Consider the following 19,595-nt stretch of genomic DNA (forward strand, 5'->3'; position numbering starts at 1 on the left):
GTTTACTACTGCGCCTATTGGGACACAAGCGACCACAGTGAGAACATTTACTCACATACTGTACATGAACTCATGGATATTATCATTAGATAGTAGGCTACATTTTACACGTTTGAGTAGAAATATGAGCAAATTTTTCATGTGCAAATGAACCCAAATTTCACCTCCACTATTAAAAGTCCCTGAAGTTCAATGCAACCGGTGTGATTTATTTTTCTTACTTCAAGCCCTTTCAAATATTTTCCTATATTTTTAATATTTGTATACAGTTGATTGTTTGAAATGCGAGTCTTCAACAGTGGATGGAGCTATTGAGCTGCAAAAGAGGATTTTTTTTTTCATTTCATGTTCCTTTTTTTAAACAAATTGCATTTTACTAAATTACTTCTGATAAATTGAAGAGAATCCAGATGAAATATCGAAGTTATCAATGAAATGAGGTAGAAATGTATCAGCTTTTGAAATATTTTATTCTGATTGCTGTGCAACTACAAATCACATCCCGTTTTGTTAGAGCTCCACCTCAGGAAATGACGTCACTGAACAATTTTCTGCATGGATTTTTTTGCAAAATAGTGTAAAGAAGTGTACAGGGAACTTTATGAACCATATATCGCCTGACATAACCAAATGAACGATGCTCATAAACGTGTGCACTGTTGTTCTCATAATGATCCATGGTAAGTAAACTTTAAAAGGGGGTTAAATGGGCAATTTGTCAATAGGTTGAAATGATAAAAACATAAATATGAAAACTTATTTAAAATAATTGATTTTCATTTAATTTCATCACAGGTGTGGAAGGTTTGAGTTTAAAACAAGATCAGAAGGTTTTGGTGAAGGTAAAGGGTAAAACTGTGTCCTTCAAATGTGAGGTAACTGGCTTGAGCTCTGGTGGTTTTGTCCACTGGTACCATAAGAAAGATGGTGAAACGTTTAAAAGACTACTCTACATCAGCGAGTCTGGGACTGCTACAACTGAAGCAAAAGACTTTGTCTCTGAAAAAAGTGGAAAATCATATGGCATAAAACTCAAAGAAACAAAGGAGGAACATAATGGCATGTATTACTGTGCATGCTGGGATGGCAGCCACAGTGAGAGAAAGCTTTGACATCCTTGACATAAACCATGAGAAACTGTTATTCCACAACATGAACAATGTCAAAATCTAACAGTTACAAACCACTTTTAAGTATTGAATCATCTGACAGATACTGTTTGAGGAGAACCACAAAATAGTGTGGTTTGGTGTAGCAAATATGCTTGCAGATAAAAACAACAGCACAGAGGATGATAGTTATTTAATGTAGTGGAAACGACACGTGCTGGCCTTCTCAGTGTTAAAATAGTAAGAGATGCAGTACAAATTCATTGAAAGTCAACACATTAAACACAATAACATATGGGCCACTGATACGCAGTAATGTCAGCAGTGCAGTAAGTATTTTTTGAAGACTTTGATTATTTTATTGCTTTGATTGGGTTTTAAGAAAAAAGACAAAGAAGTATATGGAAATAAATGAGCAAAAAAATTCCCCTAAGACTAAGGCGTATAGTGGAGAAAGAAGGAGAAACCTTGAAGAGGATCCTGTATGCTGACATAAATGATAGATCTGCAAGAAATGATGTTGGTTTTGAGGCCGCTCAAAAATCTCAAAAAGACAAAGAAGTATATGGAAATAAATGAGCAAAAAAATTCCCCTAAGACTAAGGCGTATAGTGGAGAAAGAAGGAGAAACCTTGAAGAGGATCCTGTATGCTGACATAAATGATAGATCTGCAAGAAATGATGTTGGTTTTGAGGCCGCTCAAAAATCTCAAATGGAGACTCTGCTGGACCAAGCCCAGGAGGAGGCCATTCCCCTAGTGGAGTGGGCCCTCACTCCAATGGGGCATACAAAGCCCACTGAAGCATAAGCCAGGGCTATAGCATCAACTATCCAGCAGGATAATCTCTGCTTCGTAACTGGAAGCCCTTTAGAGCAGCCTCGAAGCATAAGAGCTGTGCTCTGAGCAGAGCTCTGATTGCCGAAACTGGCTAGAGTGCTCTACATAAGTTCTGAGGGTAAGCCACCCCATCGAACGCAAATCTCAAGAATGGTCTGTGATGAGGGGCTATCTGGACATGAAATTAAGCATCTTTCAGATCCACTGATAAGAACCAGTCCCCTGGGCAAATTTGCACGAGGATCTGCTCCAAAGTCAACATTCTGAATGGCCACTTCATGAATGTGCAATTCAGGAGCCTGAGGTTGAGGATGGGCCAGAGCCCACCATCTTTCTTGGTGGGACCGGCTAGGCGGCACCCTTCACCAGCAGACACTGCACTTTGGAGTGAAGAACATCAGCATCATTGTCCTGAACCAAAGTTTGAACCACACCCCTGAAACGGGAGGCCCTGCTAGCGAACTGAAGCAAGTAGCCTCATTTTATAGTCGGCATAACCCAGCCTGACACGCCCGGGATGACTTCCCACGCCTGAAGTCGGGCGGCAAGGGGACTGAGTTTTTCGGGCAGCAGTTCGCTGCATGGGGGTTAGGAACTGATGGCCACAGAAGAACTCGCCTGCTTCAGTAGGAAGTGGTGCATAGCCTGCGACACCTTCCATGCTGCTGTGAAAAGCTCAGCAAAGCCATTCTAGAACCGAATAAGCCAAAGGGAAAGACAGGGGAGTCAGGGCTGTCTTGTCGGCGTCCTTGATCTCCAAGATTAACCATTAGGTGGCGCTTTGACTACCACTAAACAGACCATCATACAGGCCATCAAATAAATCTGAAAGGCACTGCAGAAGTTAAAGAAGCTGACAGACATAACAAATAAACTGGATTAACCAAACTAGTCTTGAACAAATGCATGAATATAATATAGTACAGGCTTTAATATAAAATAGATTTAACCATTTATTTTACAAATGAAAGCACAAAAAAAGAATGACTCTTTTTTTTCTCTCAATTTGTGACCAATTTGCAATAGCACTTTTTAAACTACATTGTGAATTTCACAACCCATTCCGAATTATATCATAGTGTCAGTACCGAATGTTTTTTAAACAAAATTTTAGCCTACTCAAAGCATCTTGCCAACACAGCCAACCTGGGAAACATCTTCACCTGTTCACCATCTATTTAAATCCATAAGCCACCTTATAGCAAAACAGAGTACCACTGAGGAAGAGCTCTGGAGGAAGTTTTAATAAACCAGGGTTAAATTACATGTGTTTAATGATGCCTAACCCATGAGTGGTTTAGCTTGTGTAAGAAACCTTGCAATAGTGATGATGATGAGATATTCATCACGGAGGAAACCACAAGGCCATTATCATTACCTTCTGATTGGCAGATGTAGTTCATAATTCTTCAAACTCGTGGATGACAGATGTAGACATGGCAGTGTCTGGAATGATAACATTTGGGTTGTTAATAGTCTTAATAGGTAAAATTTTAGTTTTCTGTTATAATTAGCCTATTAACATTTCTCAGTTAAGATTATTCAGTGATTTTCAACTTTTAAAAATACATTTTCGTCAGTAATTTTAGGTAGTACTTTGCCTACAAATAGGCTTGCAGGTCTATTCCTAAATAAGAGCTTTAGGATATTCGATACCTAATTGTTGTGTTTACACACTTTTACTTGTTTAGCACATTTTAATTGTTTCTCTTATGGTTTTAGATTGTTTAAATGGACAAAATATTCCTATGCATCCTGATCCTGTGCTCATTAAGTTAAATGGTAGAGTTGCTAGAATCACATGCAATGTGGATTCATCGACGCTTCAGTCCACCGCTATCCACTGGTACAGAGCTAAACCAGGAGGAGCTTTCCAGCGATTAATGTATTTCGAAGCAGGATCGACAACAGCCAAAATCGATCCGGCGATGGTCGGCAGTGGATTTGCTGGAACGGTGAAAAATCAGCAAGTGTCACTAACTATCTCGAAAGTGCAGTTAGACGATGCAGGATCATATTACTGCGCGCACTATACTGGAGATAACACAGTGCTGACTGTAAGAGGAAATCGTTACAAAAACCTGCTTTCATAATCAATGCGGTTTTACTAGGAACAACAGTAGAAGAAGGGGGAGACATTCAGAATATTTTAATTGGGACTTTGCTTTTTGTTGTCAATATTACATTAAAAACAACTGTAAATGTTCAAAAAGTGTATCTGAACCCTAAAATCTGTACCGTACACTGTTAACACTAGGCTACAATAAAGCTGTTTCTTCAACTGTAGGCTTGTCATCTTTATAGCCTACCCCTTGGTTGATTTTTATTAAAATGAAAATCATTTTCTTTTTGTTATATGAATAAGGTAACATCTTAAAATTACTTGCAAACGTTTTATCATGTCTTGATTTTTACTTTTCTAAGATGTAGCCTAGGCCCATAGATTTTCATTTTATTTTACATTTGTCTTACACTTAGATCTCAGTCTTAAATTACTGTAAAAACATTTCACATTTACATTTATTGTATCACTGGGGATTATAACAATCTTAGTTAAACAATCATTTGACCATGTTTGTTTGAAATTCGTTTTTAAATACATTATGAATATCTGTACATAATTCAAAATACAAAATACTACTGTCCCACAGCTTTGGCATCACTTCCTCCACAATCAAACATTTTGCCTAATAAAGTTAGAGACAAACGAGACAAGAGAGTCAATGAAGAACATGTTTGAAAATAAATATGAGACATGGTGTGTGAAGAACATAAATACATGGTAAAGCACTTGATTGAACAGAATATTTTTTATTCAAATTCCAAACGATTAGTTTTATTAAACGGCTAATACAATTAATCTTAGCCAGACAAATGGGTCAGCCATTTTAGTCAAGTTTATTGAAATAAAGTAAAAAAAAAAAAAACATCTCAGAATGCTAAATAGCCTACATCATTTTAAATGTGATGGAAATAATACTGGAATGAAAGAATTAATGATTTTCAGAAAACATGACAGGACTATGCTGTATTCCTTTCCTTATAATACCCTGTTTGTCCAATCCAGTTATGCATATTATTTAAAACAGTAAATTATTGTTTGAGCCTAAATACCTTATATCAAAAATGAGAAAACATTGCACACCGCTAATATTAAAAATGTGTACATTATTTTTTTTTAAAAATTTTTTTTAATTTTATGTGTACATTATTTATTATTTTATGTTTTGAAAAATAATGTGTAAAAAGTGTGAAAATAGGTAATAGAAGTTACTCAAGTTTAGATCAACTTCAGGGCCTTAATTTTAAAATGTAATGACTAAAACTTGATGACTGAAATGAAATAGGAAAGAAATGTCATGTGCTGAAAACAATCAGGAAATGACATCAGCAAACTGTATTTGAATGGCATACAAGGCTGGGTACAACACTAAAAGAGCATTACTCTCCAAACGGCAAACTAGATGAATGATGTTTGCATACATTTATATTGTCCTTCTCTCAGAGATCCCAGGTAGGTGGCATTTAAAAGTAAGCCTTTAATTTGTAAAAGGTTTTATGACATTTGTTTTGTTCAATCGAAGCAGATGTTCTGGGAGTGACTTTGGAACAAGGTCAACCAACGTTGGTCAAAGCAGTGGGCAAAACTTCATATCTCCCCTGCAAAGTGACCGATTTACAATCTTGGAATTACATCCATTGGTACCAACAGAGAGAGGGTGAAGCCCCATCAAGACTACTCTATATCAATGCAGGCGGTAGCTTTACTCATGATGCCAACAATCCCCAAGCAAATGACTTCACTGTGGACAGAACACAGCTCTTTAATCTAAAACTGAGCAACACAAAGCCGATTCATGCTGCAGTTTACTACTGCGCCTATTGGGACACAAGCGACCACAGTGAGAACATTTACTCACATACTGTACATGAACTCATGGATATTATCATTAGATAGTACATTTTACACGTTTGAGTAGAAATATGAGCTAATTTTTCATGTGCATATGAACCCAAATTTCACCTCCACTATTAAAAGTCCCTGAAGTTCAATGCAACCGGTGTGATTTATTTTTCTCACTTCAAGCCCTTTCAAATATTTTCCTATATTTTTAATATTTGTATACAGTTGTTTGTTTGAAATGCGGGTCTGCAACAGTGGATGGTGCTATTGAGCTGCAAAAGTGTTTTTTTTTTTTTTTTTAGCTTTAAGGCTCTGTGAAAGTTCCTACTTCTAACAAATTGCATTTTACTAAATTACTTCTGATAAATTGAAGAGAATCCAGATGAAATATCGAATTTATCAATCAAATGAGGTAGAAATGTATCAGCTTTTGAAATATTTTATTCTGATTGCTGTGTAACTACAAATCACATCCCGTTTTGTTAGAGCTCCACCTCAGGAAATGACGTCACTGAACAATTTTGCATGGATTTTTTTGCAGAATAGTGTAAAGAAGTGTACAGGGAACTTTATGAACCATATATCGCCTCACATAACCAAATGAACGATGCTCATAAACGTGTGCACTGTTGTTCTCATAATGATCCATGGTAAGTAAACTTTAAAAGGGGGTTAAATGGGCAATTTGTCAAATAAAATAGGTTAATATGATAATAAAACATAAATATGAAAACTTATTTTAAAAAATTGATTTTCATTTTATTTCATCGCAGGTGTGGAAGGTTTGAGTTTAAAACAAGATCAGAAGGTTTTGGTGAAGGTAAAGGGTAAAACTGTGTCCTTCAAATGTGAGGTAACTGGCTTGAGCTCTGGTAATTTTGTCCACTGGTATCACAAGAAAGATGGTGAAACGTTTAAAAGACTACTCTACATCAGCGAGTCTGGGACTGCTACAACTGAAGCAAAAGACTTTGTCTCTGAAAAAAGTGGAAAATCATATGGCATAAAACTCAAAGAAACAAAGGAGGAACATGCTGGCATGTATTACTGTGCATGCTGGGAGGGCAACCACAGTGAGAGAAAGCTTTGACATCCTTGACATAAACCATGAGAAACTGTTATTCCACAACATGAACAATGTCAAAATCTAACAGTTACAAACCACTTTTATTACAGTATTGAATCATCTGACAGATACTGTTTGAGGAGAACCACAAAATAGTGTGGTTTGGTGTAGCAAATATGCTTGCAGATAAAAACAACAGCACAGAGGATGATAGTTATTTAATGTAGTGGAAACGACACGTGCTGGCCTTCTCAGTGTTAAAATAGTAAGAGATGCAGTACAACAACTTCTAATTTCATAGTGCAATCTATTGCAAAGGGAATTCATGAACAGCATGCAATCAATGCAGAGCTTCAACACATTAAACACAATAAATATGCAGTCAGTGTTTTAAAGGCTTTGATTATTTTATTGCTTTGATTGGGTTTTAAGAAAAAAATATATGGAAATAAATGAGAATTATTTCCCCCCTACGAGGTGTACAGTGCCTTCTAGACTTTCAATAGGCAGAAATGTTCATGGTGTCGCAAATTTACTTTAGGATATGAACATAATGCAAGTCCAAGGACTTTAACCACACATTGAAATATAGCTACTACAACTACTACTTCCTGCTGAGGCAATCCAAACAATATTAAGTTAACTGCAGATATTGGCTGCTCCTAACATTCACTCTCAGAAACAAATTGCAAACATTTTACTTTAAAGGGTACAACAGCTTGTCACTGGCAGTATAAAGGACAACTTTGTAGGTTAGTATTGCTACTCTAAGGTACTAATATGCACCTTTAGGGGTAAAAAAGGTACAAAGATGTCCTTTAAGGGTACTACCCCAGTGACCCCTAAAGTTAAAATAAAAAAAAATAAAAAAAATCTGAGAGTGCTCAAAAGTGGTGGAAATGAGGAAGTCCATCAATGAAATGCCGAAATCCTTGAAAAGGAACAAACTTTCTCTTGGGTTAAGCTCAGTATGGTGCATTTCACATCTGTAACCCAGAATAGCCATTAGTATTGCAACTTCCTGTTTGTTGCTCAATTCATGAATCACAGAGTAAAGACAGAATCAGACTGTCTATGAATGCTCTTTTGATGCTTTCCTTTTTCCTGCTTTTTCAGTTCATGCAGAGGCGAGTCTTTTATTATTTGGCAATATAATTGATTCTGTATTATAAAACTAGTTTTTAAAGAAAATGAAATGTTAAATAATAATAATAACCATTATGATACATCTAACCAAATAGTCTGCTAGTTTGATTTGTGAGTTCAGTTATTGCTTTTTGCAGTGGATGGAGCCGGTGAGCTGCAACAGAAAATCTCACTGACCAAAGCAGAGGAAAAGTTAGCCATTATAGACTGTCACTTCACTTCAGACCGCTGGAATTATTCAGACTATTTGTCTCTGTCTTTTCTACAACAGAATCGGATGCTGAGAACATCCTGAAAAAAAATCTTTTTTTTTTTTTTTTGCCGACAAATTTACAGTAAATTAGCATCCTATCCTGCCTGTAGCATTTGAAAGAACAATCCCCAAGCAAAGACATTTTTATACAAAACTACAAAAGCAGTCATTACATTTGAATCACCTAATAGTTAGTATATATGTTAACGTATTAAACATTTTGTAATATTTTGATATATTCTGCAATGACTTGTTCATTGATATTTCACTGGTTTTGTCCATCCTTCTGTTAGACTGTCTCACAAATGAATTAGGTTGAATTTAGGTTAACCAATTACCAAGCAATGCTTCATTTTGAAATATTAGCGTCATAGACTCTTTATTCACATTATCTGTTATAATAAACAATATCATATGACGCATTACTGTAGTGGAATTAAAGGCAAATGGGTGGATGAGGATGAGATGATGAAAATTAAAATACTTTTACAATTTAGTTCAAAATGCAAGTTCCAACTTTTTCGAAATGTAATATGTTTTTGATGCTTTCATACATTTTTGAAAAACATCGTTTTATCAACAACAACAACAAAAAATGTATATATAGAATGATCCCAAAAATGTCACGTTATCTAGTATCACAGAGGTGTACACAACTTTGCAAAAAAATTGCAAACACATTTTTCAAGTTAAAATATCATATAGTTAAATCATGAATATATTTATGAATAGCCTTCATTTGACTTGAACTAACTGTGCCGTTTCATAAAAAGGGATAAACTTACTGACTTTAATCCAAAAAAAGATCATGAACCTGTATCAAAAACCTCAATTCAAACACATATTAGCATGAGGACAGGAAACTCAGAAACACTGCAACTTCCTGTTTTTTGCTCATAGAAATAAATTCCACCTTCGTCCCAGAGAAAAAAACAGAAGCTCTCTATCTTAAATCTGCCATCATGAGTCCTCAGCCGCAGTTACTCTGTTTGCTGTTTATTCTCCTTATATTTAAAGGTAAGTGTTTAATGTGTGGCCATATCATCTTTATATCACTGTTTGTAACCAGAAATACTTCTAAAACCAGAAAATATAAGCTATTATTTTATCATTACATTATGTTCTATTCCACCTTTAAATATGAAAAAGTAGTTTGATTTGTGAGCTGTTGCTTTTTGCAGTGGATGGAGCCGGTGAGCTGAAACAGAAAATCTCACTGACCAAAGCAGAGGAAAAGTTAGCCATTATAGACTGTCACTTCACTTCAGACTGCTGGAGCTACATCCACTGGTATCAGCAGAAAGAAGGAGAAACCTTGAAGAGGATCCTGTATGCTGACATAAGTGATGGATCCGCAGAAAATGATGCAGGTTTTGAGTCCATAAAATCAGAAAAGAAAACATCAAATCATTTTGCTTTGAAAATCACCAAGCTGAAAAAAGAGCATTCAGCGATGTATTACTGTGCTTGCTGGTCCCGGAGCTCAGTCAGCACAGTACACAAAAATACTAAAGTCTTGCACAAAAACTCTGCAAGGTTTCCTGTCTATGTTTTTGTACAACTGGGAGCGGCTGACACCCAGAAGCCTTGCACAATCAAGTTAAAAATGACCAAGCCCGCTCTTACCTTAAAAATAAGGTAGATATAACCTTAAATGTACTGCTAAGAAATATATATATATATATAGAGAGAGAGAGAGAGAGAGAGAGAGCTGGTAAGTCCCGTCCCTTCCGCTAACCCCACTGGACCTCTAGGTTGAAAAATCGTCAATGCAAGTGAATGTGAGAAAATAATTATTTTCTGGTCTCGTTTGAATTTTGCCATGAATGTGAACATATGTTGTCTGTGAATTTTTAATATAATTTTTCGTGTGAAGAATGCTTTAATTTAGCAGGTAGAAGTTTGATACGGTTAGACTTTGTGTGAGAGCACTTTTTACATCAGACGGGAATCTGAAGAAAGAACAGCCCATTTGGTTTGAATGGTGACATTTGGGTACAAAACACACAGGCATCTCGATCTGTCTCCATAGATTATCGCAGCATTAGCACCGTGATTTGACAAGTGGAGGGAAAATGTGTTATGGGGTGACGTCACATAGGCGACATGTAGTCTTTCTCGTTATGTCTTTTCCACAACTGCTAGCCAAAGAATCATAGTATACAATATACTGTCAAACTCGTAACATGAAAAAATTCAAAAGACAACATATGTTCACATTCATGGCACAATTCAAACGGGACAAGAAAATAATTATTTTCTCACATCCACTTGCATTGACGATTTTTCAACCTAGAGGTCCACTTGGGATTTTACGGATGGGCGGGACTTACCAGCTCTCTCTCTCTCTCTCTCTCTCTCTCTCTCTCTCTCTCTCTCTCTCTCTCTCTCTCTCTCTCTCTCTATATATATATATAGTTCATTAGTTCATTACAAGTTACAAAACATTTGGCCTAACAACAAAACAGACACTGTAACAATATTACAGTAATAATCACTGAAGTCCTCTAATTATATTTTCACTACAATCGATAACTGAGACAAAAGATGCCGCCAGTTGCATTTATGAAACGAGAAACGTGAAAGTTTGCATGTTTTAGTTACGCAGCCTAATCATAGGAAACATGTGACTGCTAGATAGCACTACCACGATTGTCTTTTCTTCCCTATTGTGACGTACATCCGTATGAAACGGCTTCTCGAACAAGAAAAAATGTAGGGTAGCCAGTAAACACGTCATCAGAGAACAGATGTCGCTGCAACAGGGATACGCACAACAACGATGTGCACGGATTAATCATTAATAATAGTTGCTGCAATATTCCATAAAAAATACAAATTGTCAAATTGTTTGATTTTATGGTGACTTTAAGATGAACACGCTGAAAATGAACAGAGCTTTTATGCACATGTAATAATGAGTCTTGTTCTTCTGCTGTCTCGTAGGTTGAAACGTTGCATGATTTTGAAGCAGCGAACCCAGACGAACTGGAGCTGAAGAAAGGAGACATTGTTTTGGTGGTCCCTACAGAGCTAGCTGAAGACCAGGTACGATTTGCTTGAATGTTTAACTTTTGTTTTGTTTTACTATCTTTTCTTGTTTTGACATTATGATAATCAGAACCTGATTTGAACGCTCATTTGATTCTCTCTTCAGGATGCTGGTTGGCTCACTGGCATCAGAGAGAGCGACTGGCAACAGCGCGGAAGCTCAGCTAAGAAAGGACTGTTTCCTGAAAACTTTACGCAGCGCCTGGAGTAAATGACCTCAGCGTGTCATGAGAAGGCGTGTGGACCTGGACGTTTGCAGACAGAGCCATCCACCGTGAAGTTTGATGTACTGATGACAGCTGTCAATCAGAGCAGGCAAAAACCATACAAGAGGAAATAACACTAAAAGCGACTAAACGAAGCAAGCGGAGACACAAATACCTACTCAGAGCATAACGAAAATAACCAAGCATGACGTGATAGTATGGTCAACCTTTTCTCGCAAAACCAAGATAAAGTCCCTGTTTTTTGTTTGTTTACCTGTGAGCAGCAACGAATTGATGTGTGCTTTGTTGGAACTCTGGTGACCTCCACATGTAATCCCTGTCTGTTTAAAGAAGAACTAACGTGAGAGTTTCCCCTCTAAAGACAAAAAAACGTTACCTTATCCTCTCTGCACCAAGTGTATTGTATTGACTTTGTTGCTCTGCAGCGAATTTTATCAGAATTTGTAGTGATATGACCTATTTAACCATTCTAAGTGTTACACAAAACTTAGGTGTTTTCTTTGAGATATTTCTGATATAAATGTGACATTGCATCATCGTTAGTGTTCTCTGTAGTTTCACGGCTGGCCGTGCGCGGCTATATGGTGGTGGTATTTGGCATATATTTGATATTGGCACAGTTTATGACCGAGACTTTCAGTGTTTATGCCAAATGAATCGAAGTCCTCTTGATGAATATGGATATGTGTTGAGTTTACAGCATGAGAAATGTTGTGAGAAGAAATCTGAAATATTGCACCTGGCTCATACAGCTTGGCAAAACACAACATGTAGCTCCCTATAATTACAGATATTACGTGTATTATATTCACAATGACATAAATGCAGAACTTAACCTTGAATGGACGTGGAAACATTAATTTGTGAATGATGTTTTATGTTTGGAGAAATTGTATTTATTCAACTCTATATTTTTTAAGCCAATGACGAGTGGGAAAGTTTGGGGGTGGGAAATCAAAAAAATATGCAATATATGTAATTGGTTGATAGAGTAATCACTGTCTTTGTTTGGTTCTGAAAAAAAAAACAGCATCACTCTTGTGTTCGTATTGTTAGCCTCACTGTGTAGAGCATTTCTGTGATGGACATATCTGTGCTAATTTAACTGTAAAGTGAATAAAGAATAGTTCATATGAGTGTTGGTTCATCTTCACAAATGGAAACAACATCAGTATAAATGCCATGTTTACATCGCTGTATTAGCTTCACAAATCAAATATCACTTGTTTTATAATCACTGGTCATTGTGGAGCATTTGAAAGCACTGTAGTGCAGTTCAGTAGTAGGCTACAATTTTTTTATTTTGTTTGTAATGACAACCGTATAACGCAAGGGGGAGACATTTGTCTTTCCTGTGAACTGTTGCGTTAGCAGTGTATATAAACAAATATTTTTTTTATTTTTTTTTTTATAAGTCTGTTCTGCTCACCATAGCACTTTAAAAATACAGAAAAAACAGCAATATTATGAAATATTATTGCAATTTAAAATAATTGTTTTCTATTTTAATACATTTAAAAATGTGATCTATTCCTGTTATGGCAAAGCTGAATTTTCAGCATCATTACTTCAGTCTTTAGTGTCACATGATCCTTCAGAAATCATTCTAATATGCTGATCTGGTGCTCAAGAAACATTTATTATTATTATTATTATCAGCTGAAAACAGTTTTTGATGCTTAACATTTTTGTGGAAACTATGATAACATTCAAACATTTGTGGTAAGATTAAAAAAAGAGAAAAATTAATACTTTTATTCATCAATGATGCATTAAATTGATCAAAAGTAACAGTGAAGATATTTAAAGATTTTATTTAATAAATGCTTTAATAAATTTAATAAATGCAAATAAATGCTGTTCATTGAACTTTCTATTCATCAAAGATTTCTGATCAAAAGAAAATCTGTTTCCACAAAAATAATAAGCAACTGTTGTTTTCAACATTGATAATAAAAATAATAATAATTATGAATGTTCTTGAGCAGCAAATCAGCATATTACAATTATTTCTGAAGGATCATGTGACACTGAAGAATGGAGTATGATACTGAAAATTCAGCAGCAGTTATTTTTGACAAGCTTTTGACTGGTATTATATATCAATGTCTGAGTGTTAGCATGTATTTTTTTACAGGGATTATTTTATAAAATAACTAAAATTGTTCTAAATGCTAAAACAGACACTGTTAATGAAGAAGAAAAAAACATGTGTACACTATCTGCATGACTATACTGAATCGTCTATACTTAATACTGGCCTGTACATAACATCATTTTTATCAATATGTTCCATAATATATATATATATATATATATATATATATATATTATTATTATTATTATTATTTTTTTTTTTTTTTTTTATTTATTTTTTTTTATTTAAAAAATAAATAAAATTTTTTTTTTTTCTTGTTTTTCCAAACAGTTATATCAACCTTACTAGTTTAATTAATTAAAATAACCTTAAGAATTGATTCTCATAATCATATTTAAAAATATATATATATCTTACAGATATGTGGGGATAATTTAATGTAACTTGAAAATCAGTTAGCGTAAAAGGCTCATGTAAAATTTCTTTTAAAATGGTTTCTACGGTAACTCCATTTCAGGAAATGACATCAGCACCCTATTTTTGAAACTCATACAAAAGCAGTGTGAAAACCTGAAAGACAGCTTTACACAGGTGTATTTTTCACCAGATTAATGATGTTTTTATACATTTATATTGTCTTCCTCTTAAAGATGCCAGGTAAGTGACATTTATAATAATAATAAAGCAATACAAAATTAAAAACTGATTTAAATGTATTGAATTTGGTTTTGTCAAAACAGCATTTCTAGGAATGAGCTTGGAGCCAGGTCTAAAGGCTTTGGCTAAAGCAGAGGGCAAAACCGTGTATCTGCCCTGCAAAGCGAACGATATGAGCTCTTCAGATTACGTCCACTGGTACCAAATTAAAGACGGTGGAGCCCCATCGAGACTACTCTATATCACTAAAGATGGAGCTGTCAGTCGTGATTCCAACAATCCCCAAGCAAATGACTTCACTGTGGACAAAACAAAGCTTTATGATCTAAAACTGAGTGACACTAAGAAGAGTCACGCTGCCGTTTACTTCTGTGCCTACTGGGGCTCAGGCAACCACAGTGAGAACATTTGCTCACATCCTGTACATGAACTGTACTGGTAATGTAATAAATGAATACAATATTTCTATAAGCTTTATAGGATGACTGGATGTTGGTACAGTATTTTGATCTGTTTATCTCTTTATTGCCCTGCTGTTCATGGATACATTATGTATGTATATAGTTATTTTACACACTGTATTATTATGATTTTAGAATATGTCAGACACATCTCATATTTGTTATATGTTGTGAAGATATAAATAAGTATTTATCATTGTCACATAAGTAGAATTATTATACAATTATTTTTCGTATTTATGGACATTTACAGGTTTGTAATTTTCAGTTGCTCAAAAATAACACTTGTCCTAAATTCAGCAGTGTGCCGACTTAAAAAGAAAGAAGCTGACAGACGTAACAAATATACTGGGTTAACCAAACTTGAACAAATGCATGAATTTAGTATAGTACTACAGGCTATAAAACAAAATAGATTTAACCATTTATTTTACAAATAAAAGCACAGAAAAGAGTGACTCTTTTTTTCTTTCTCTCAAATGTATCTCTGTGACCAATTTGTAATAGCACTTTTTAAACTATTGTGAATTTCACAACCAATGAATTCTGAATTATATCCTCCTGGGAACCAGGGGAAAAAAAGTTTTTTAAATTTGGTATTTTTTCATGTCATTACATTGTTTAGAGCATAAGAAACAAATGAGGGGGAAAACATTTTTGACAAAAGATATTTTATTCATGTTATGCTATGTCCACACACACACACACACACACACACACACACACACACAAAAGAACATGAAATGACATGTATAGGCAAAAACAATGAGATTTCTTTCCATTTTTTCCATTTTCCATTCCATTCCATAATTTTTTAGGTTTCAGGTTTTTTTTTAACCAAACTTTGTATAAAGATGATTCTCAACTATGTTATGAAAGATTTATAGAAATGATTTGATATACCATTTTACTTTATATGCAATATGTGTGTAAATTACCATAGTCCCATTTAATACAATGTATCTATAAAATGTATCTAATTAGCATATTATGAAAATGTGTTTTTGGGGCAACGTATAATGAAAACGGTAATATTTGGCAAAATTTTCAAAATAATAGTTATTTCATAGTGATATATCATTTTTTTTCCCCTATTCACTTGCTATGTCTCCCACAACATTATTTAAGTCCTGGGCCGGTTGCATAACATTATTAGACTAGTCTTTTTTCTTTAAGTCTTGCCATAACTTTTTTAAGTCAGTTACATGAAAAAGTAGATTGGTCTAATTTGAGTCTGAAGTGTAAGAGTGATTAGTCCTAACTAACTGCTAGTTGGTCAGACTAGTTCTCCTCAGTCTTAACTTGGCAGTTTATGCAAGCTGGTGTCCACAGAGGTCATGTATGAAATCAATGCCCTGTATAAAGTCATATTTTGATTTGAAACCCCATATTTTCCTGAGATGTTGATTTATGACAAACAATTTGAAAAGTAGTCTGATTTAAATGATAATAATTGTCATATTTCCATAAGAGTGCTAAACGTGATCACTAAATGAATGTCAGTCATTGTGAAACCTCCAAACATTTGGTATCTCTGAGAATCCCTGTACTCTGAGAATACATGACATCCAAATTGTGACATGCATCATGCTGTCAAAGAAATTCACTCAAATATAATGTCCACTACAGAGGACAAAAGTCTATTCCTGGGTCCCATACTGTCGTTGTGCCATTACAGAATGTTTTTAAACATCTTGTCTGCCAACACAGCCAACCTGGGAAACATCTTCACCTGTTCACCATCTATTTAAATTCATACAAGCCTCCTTATAGCAAAACAGAGTACCACTGAGGAAGAGCCGCTCATCTGCTCTGGAGGAAGTTTTAATAAACCAGGGTTAAATTACATGTGTTTAATGCTGCCTATAACCCATGAGTGGTTTAGCTTGTGTAAGAAACCTTCTTGCGATAGTGATGATGATGAGATATTCGTAAAGAGGAAACCACAAGGCCATTATCATTACCTTCTGATTGGCAGATGTAGTTCATAATTCTTCAAACTCGTGGATGACAGATGTAGACATGGCAGTGTCTGGAATGATAACATTTGGGTTGTTAATAGCCTTAATAGGTGAGATTTTAGTAGCCTGGAATAATTATTAACATTTCTCAGTTATGATTATTCAGTGATTTTCTACTTTTAAAACGGAATTTCCGTCAGTAATATTGTTGCAATATTTTGAGGTTCGTCTCGCACAGGCTTAATTTGACAGGTAACATTTAAACACAATGTTTTAAACAAAACACTATTTTTGTTTGTAGGCTACGTGCCTTTATGATAGGTAAATATGTCATAAAGTCATAAATAATGACAATACTAATGTTTTATCGATGTAATGTCCAATAGGCCTACGGATTATAACAGAAAACACCGAGCTTTTATTTTACTGCGTTCTGACTAACTCGTAGTTGATTGACGGTTAAAAAGCCATTGAAGCTTACAAGTGCTTTAATTAGGATTTCAGATACACTCAACGCTTTTTTAATTTTCTGGTTTTAGATTGTTTAAATGGACAAAATGTCCCTACGCATCCTGTTCGTGTGCTCGTTAAGCCAAAGGAGAGATCTGCTATAATCACATGCCAAGTGGATTCATCGACGCTTCAGTCCACCGCTGTCCACTGGTACAGAGCTAAACAAGGAGGAGCTTTCCAACGATTAATGTATTTCGAAGCTAAGTCGACAAAAGCTACAAACGATCAGGATACCCCCCGTAGATTTGCTGGAACGGTGAAAAATCAGCAAGTGTCACTAACTATCTCCAAAGTGCAGTTCGATGATGCAGGATCATATTACTGCGCGCACTATACTGGAGATAACACAGTGCTGACTGTAAGAGGAAATCGTTACAAAAACCTGCTTTCATAATCAATGCGGTTTTACTAGGAACAACAGTAGAAGAAGGGGGAGACATTCAGAATATTTTAATTGTGACGTTGCTTTTTGTTGTCAATATTACATTAAAAAAACAAATTGAAATGTTCAAAAAGTGTATCTGAACCCTAAAAACTACTGTACCGTACACTGTTAACACTAGGCTACAATAAAACTGTTTCTTCAACTGTGGGCTTGTCATCTTTATAGCCTACCCCATTGGTTGATTTTTATTAAAATGAAAATCATTTTCTTTTTGTAATACGAATAAGGTAACATTTAAAAATGACTTGCAAGCGTTTTATCATGTCTTAATGTTTAGGCTACTTTTCTAAAATGTAGCCTAGGCCCATATATTTTCATTTTATTTTACTTTTGTCTTAAACTCAGATCTCAATCTTAATTTAATTTAAAACATTTCACATTTACGTTTAAAAACATTGCACACCGCTAATATTCAAAATTTGTACATTATTTTAAAGTGTATGTTTTGAAAAATAATGTGTAAAAAGTGTGAAAATAAGTAATAGAAGTTACTCAAGTTTAGATCAACTTCAGGGTCTTAATTTTAAAATGTAATGACTAAAACTTGATGACTGAAATTAAATAGGAAAGAAATGTCATGTGCTGAAAACAATCAGGAAATGACATCAGCAAACTGTATTTGAATGGCATACAAGGCTGGGTACAACACTAAAAGAGCATTACTCTCCAAACGGCAAACTAGATGAATGATGTTTGCGTACATTTATATTGTCCTTCTCTCAGAGATCCCAGGTAGGTGGCATTTAAAAGTAAGCCTTTAATTTGTAAAAGGTTTTATGACATTTGTTTTGTTCAATCGAAGCAGATGTTCTGGGAGTGACTTTGGAACAAGGTCAACCAACGTTCAAAGCAGTGGGCAAAACTTCATATCTCCCCTGCAAAGTGACCGATTTACAATCTTGGAATTACATCCATTGGTACCAACAGAGAGAGGGTGAAGCCCCATCAAGACTACTCTATATCAATGCAGGCGGTAGCTTTACTCATGATGCCAACAATCCCCAAGCAAATGACTTCACTGTGGACAGAACACAGCTCTTTAATCTAAAACTGAGCAACACAAAGCCGATTCATGCTGCAGTTTACTACTGCGCCTATTGGGACACAAGCGACCACAGTGAGAACATTTACTCACATACTGTACATGAACTCATGGATATTATCATTAGATACACGTTTGAGTAGAAATATGAGCTAATGTTTCATGTGTATATGAACCCAAATGAACCCAAATTTCACCTCCACTATTAAAAGTCCCTGAAGTTCAATGCAACCGGTGTGATTTATTTTTCTTTCTTCAAGCCCTTTCAAATATTGTCCTATATTTTTAATTTTGTACACAGTTGTTTGTTTGAAATGCAGGTCTTCAACAGTGGATGGTGCTATTGAGCTGCAAAAGAGGTTTTTTTTTTTCATTTCATGTTCTTTTTTTTTTTTACAAATTGCATTTTACTAAATTACTTCTGATAAATTGAAGAGAATCCAGATGAAATATCGAATTTATCAATGAAATGAGGTAGAAATGTATCAGCTTTTGAAATATTTTATTCTGATTGCTGTGCAACTACAAATCACATCCCGTTTTGTTAGAGCTCCACCTCAGGAAATGACGTCACTGAACAATTTTCTGCATGGATTTTTTTGCAAAATAGAAGTGTACAGGGAACTTTATGAACCACATATCGCCTGACATAACCAAATGAACGATGCTCATAAACGTGTGCACTGTTGTTCTCATAATGATCCATGGTAAGTAAACTTTAAAAGGGGGTTAAATAGGCAATTTGTCAATAGGTTGAAATGATAAAAACATAAATATGAAAACTTATTTAAAATAATTGATTTTCATTTAATTTCATCGCAGG

The 19,595-nt window shown here is 35.0% G+C and overlaps 1 protein-coding gene and 2 long non-coding RNA genes across 13 annotated transcripts in view; all 3 read left to right on the top strand.

Annotated features, from left to right (window-relative positions):
- The window catches only part of LOC311086912 (immunoglobulin lambda-1 light chain-like), a 52,880-nt gene that overhangs the window by 18,014 nt on the left and 15,271 nt on the right, over positions 1–19,595 (top strand). For 2 of the 11 annotated variants that reach the window (XM_084120118.1, XM_084120116.1), the window contains exons 1-2: positions 14,265–14,350; positions 14,434–14,748. The exons of 2 other annotated variants lie outside the window; for them this stretch is intronic. In XM_084120118.1, coding sequence (XP_083976244.1) covers positions 14,305–14,350; positions 14,434–14,748 — 361 coding nt within the window. In that variant the 5' untranslated portion in view covers positions 14,265–14,304. Of the gene's footprint in view, positions 1–795; positions 1,090–14,264; positions 14,351–14,433; positions 14,749–19,385; positions 19,480–19,595 lie in introns of those variants that run through there. 7 more of the 11 variants (XM_084120121.1, XM_084120122.1, XM_084120120.1 and 4 more) reach the window with 6 other exon arrangements.
- Positions 3,271–3,826, top strand: LOC311086918. The gene is made up of 2 exons (XR_014607146.1): positions 3,271–3,433; positions 3,671–3,826. It is a non-coding gene; the product is annotated as an uncharacterized lncRNA (long non-coding RNA).
- On the top strand, positions 9,227–12,630 carry LOC311086916. Its single transcript, XR_014607145.1, has 3 exons — positions 9,227–9,334; positions 11,264–11,365; positions 11,475–12,630. It is a non-coding gene; the product is annotated as an uncharacterized lncRNA (long non-coding RNA).

The sequence above is a fragment of the Abramis brama genome, assembly GCF_963993115.1.
Source record: "Abramis brama genome assembly, chromosome: 7".
NCBI lineage: Eukaryota > Metazoa > Chordata > Actinopteri > Cypriniformes > Leuciscidae > Abramis > Abramis brama.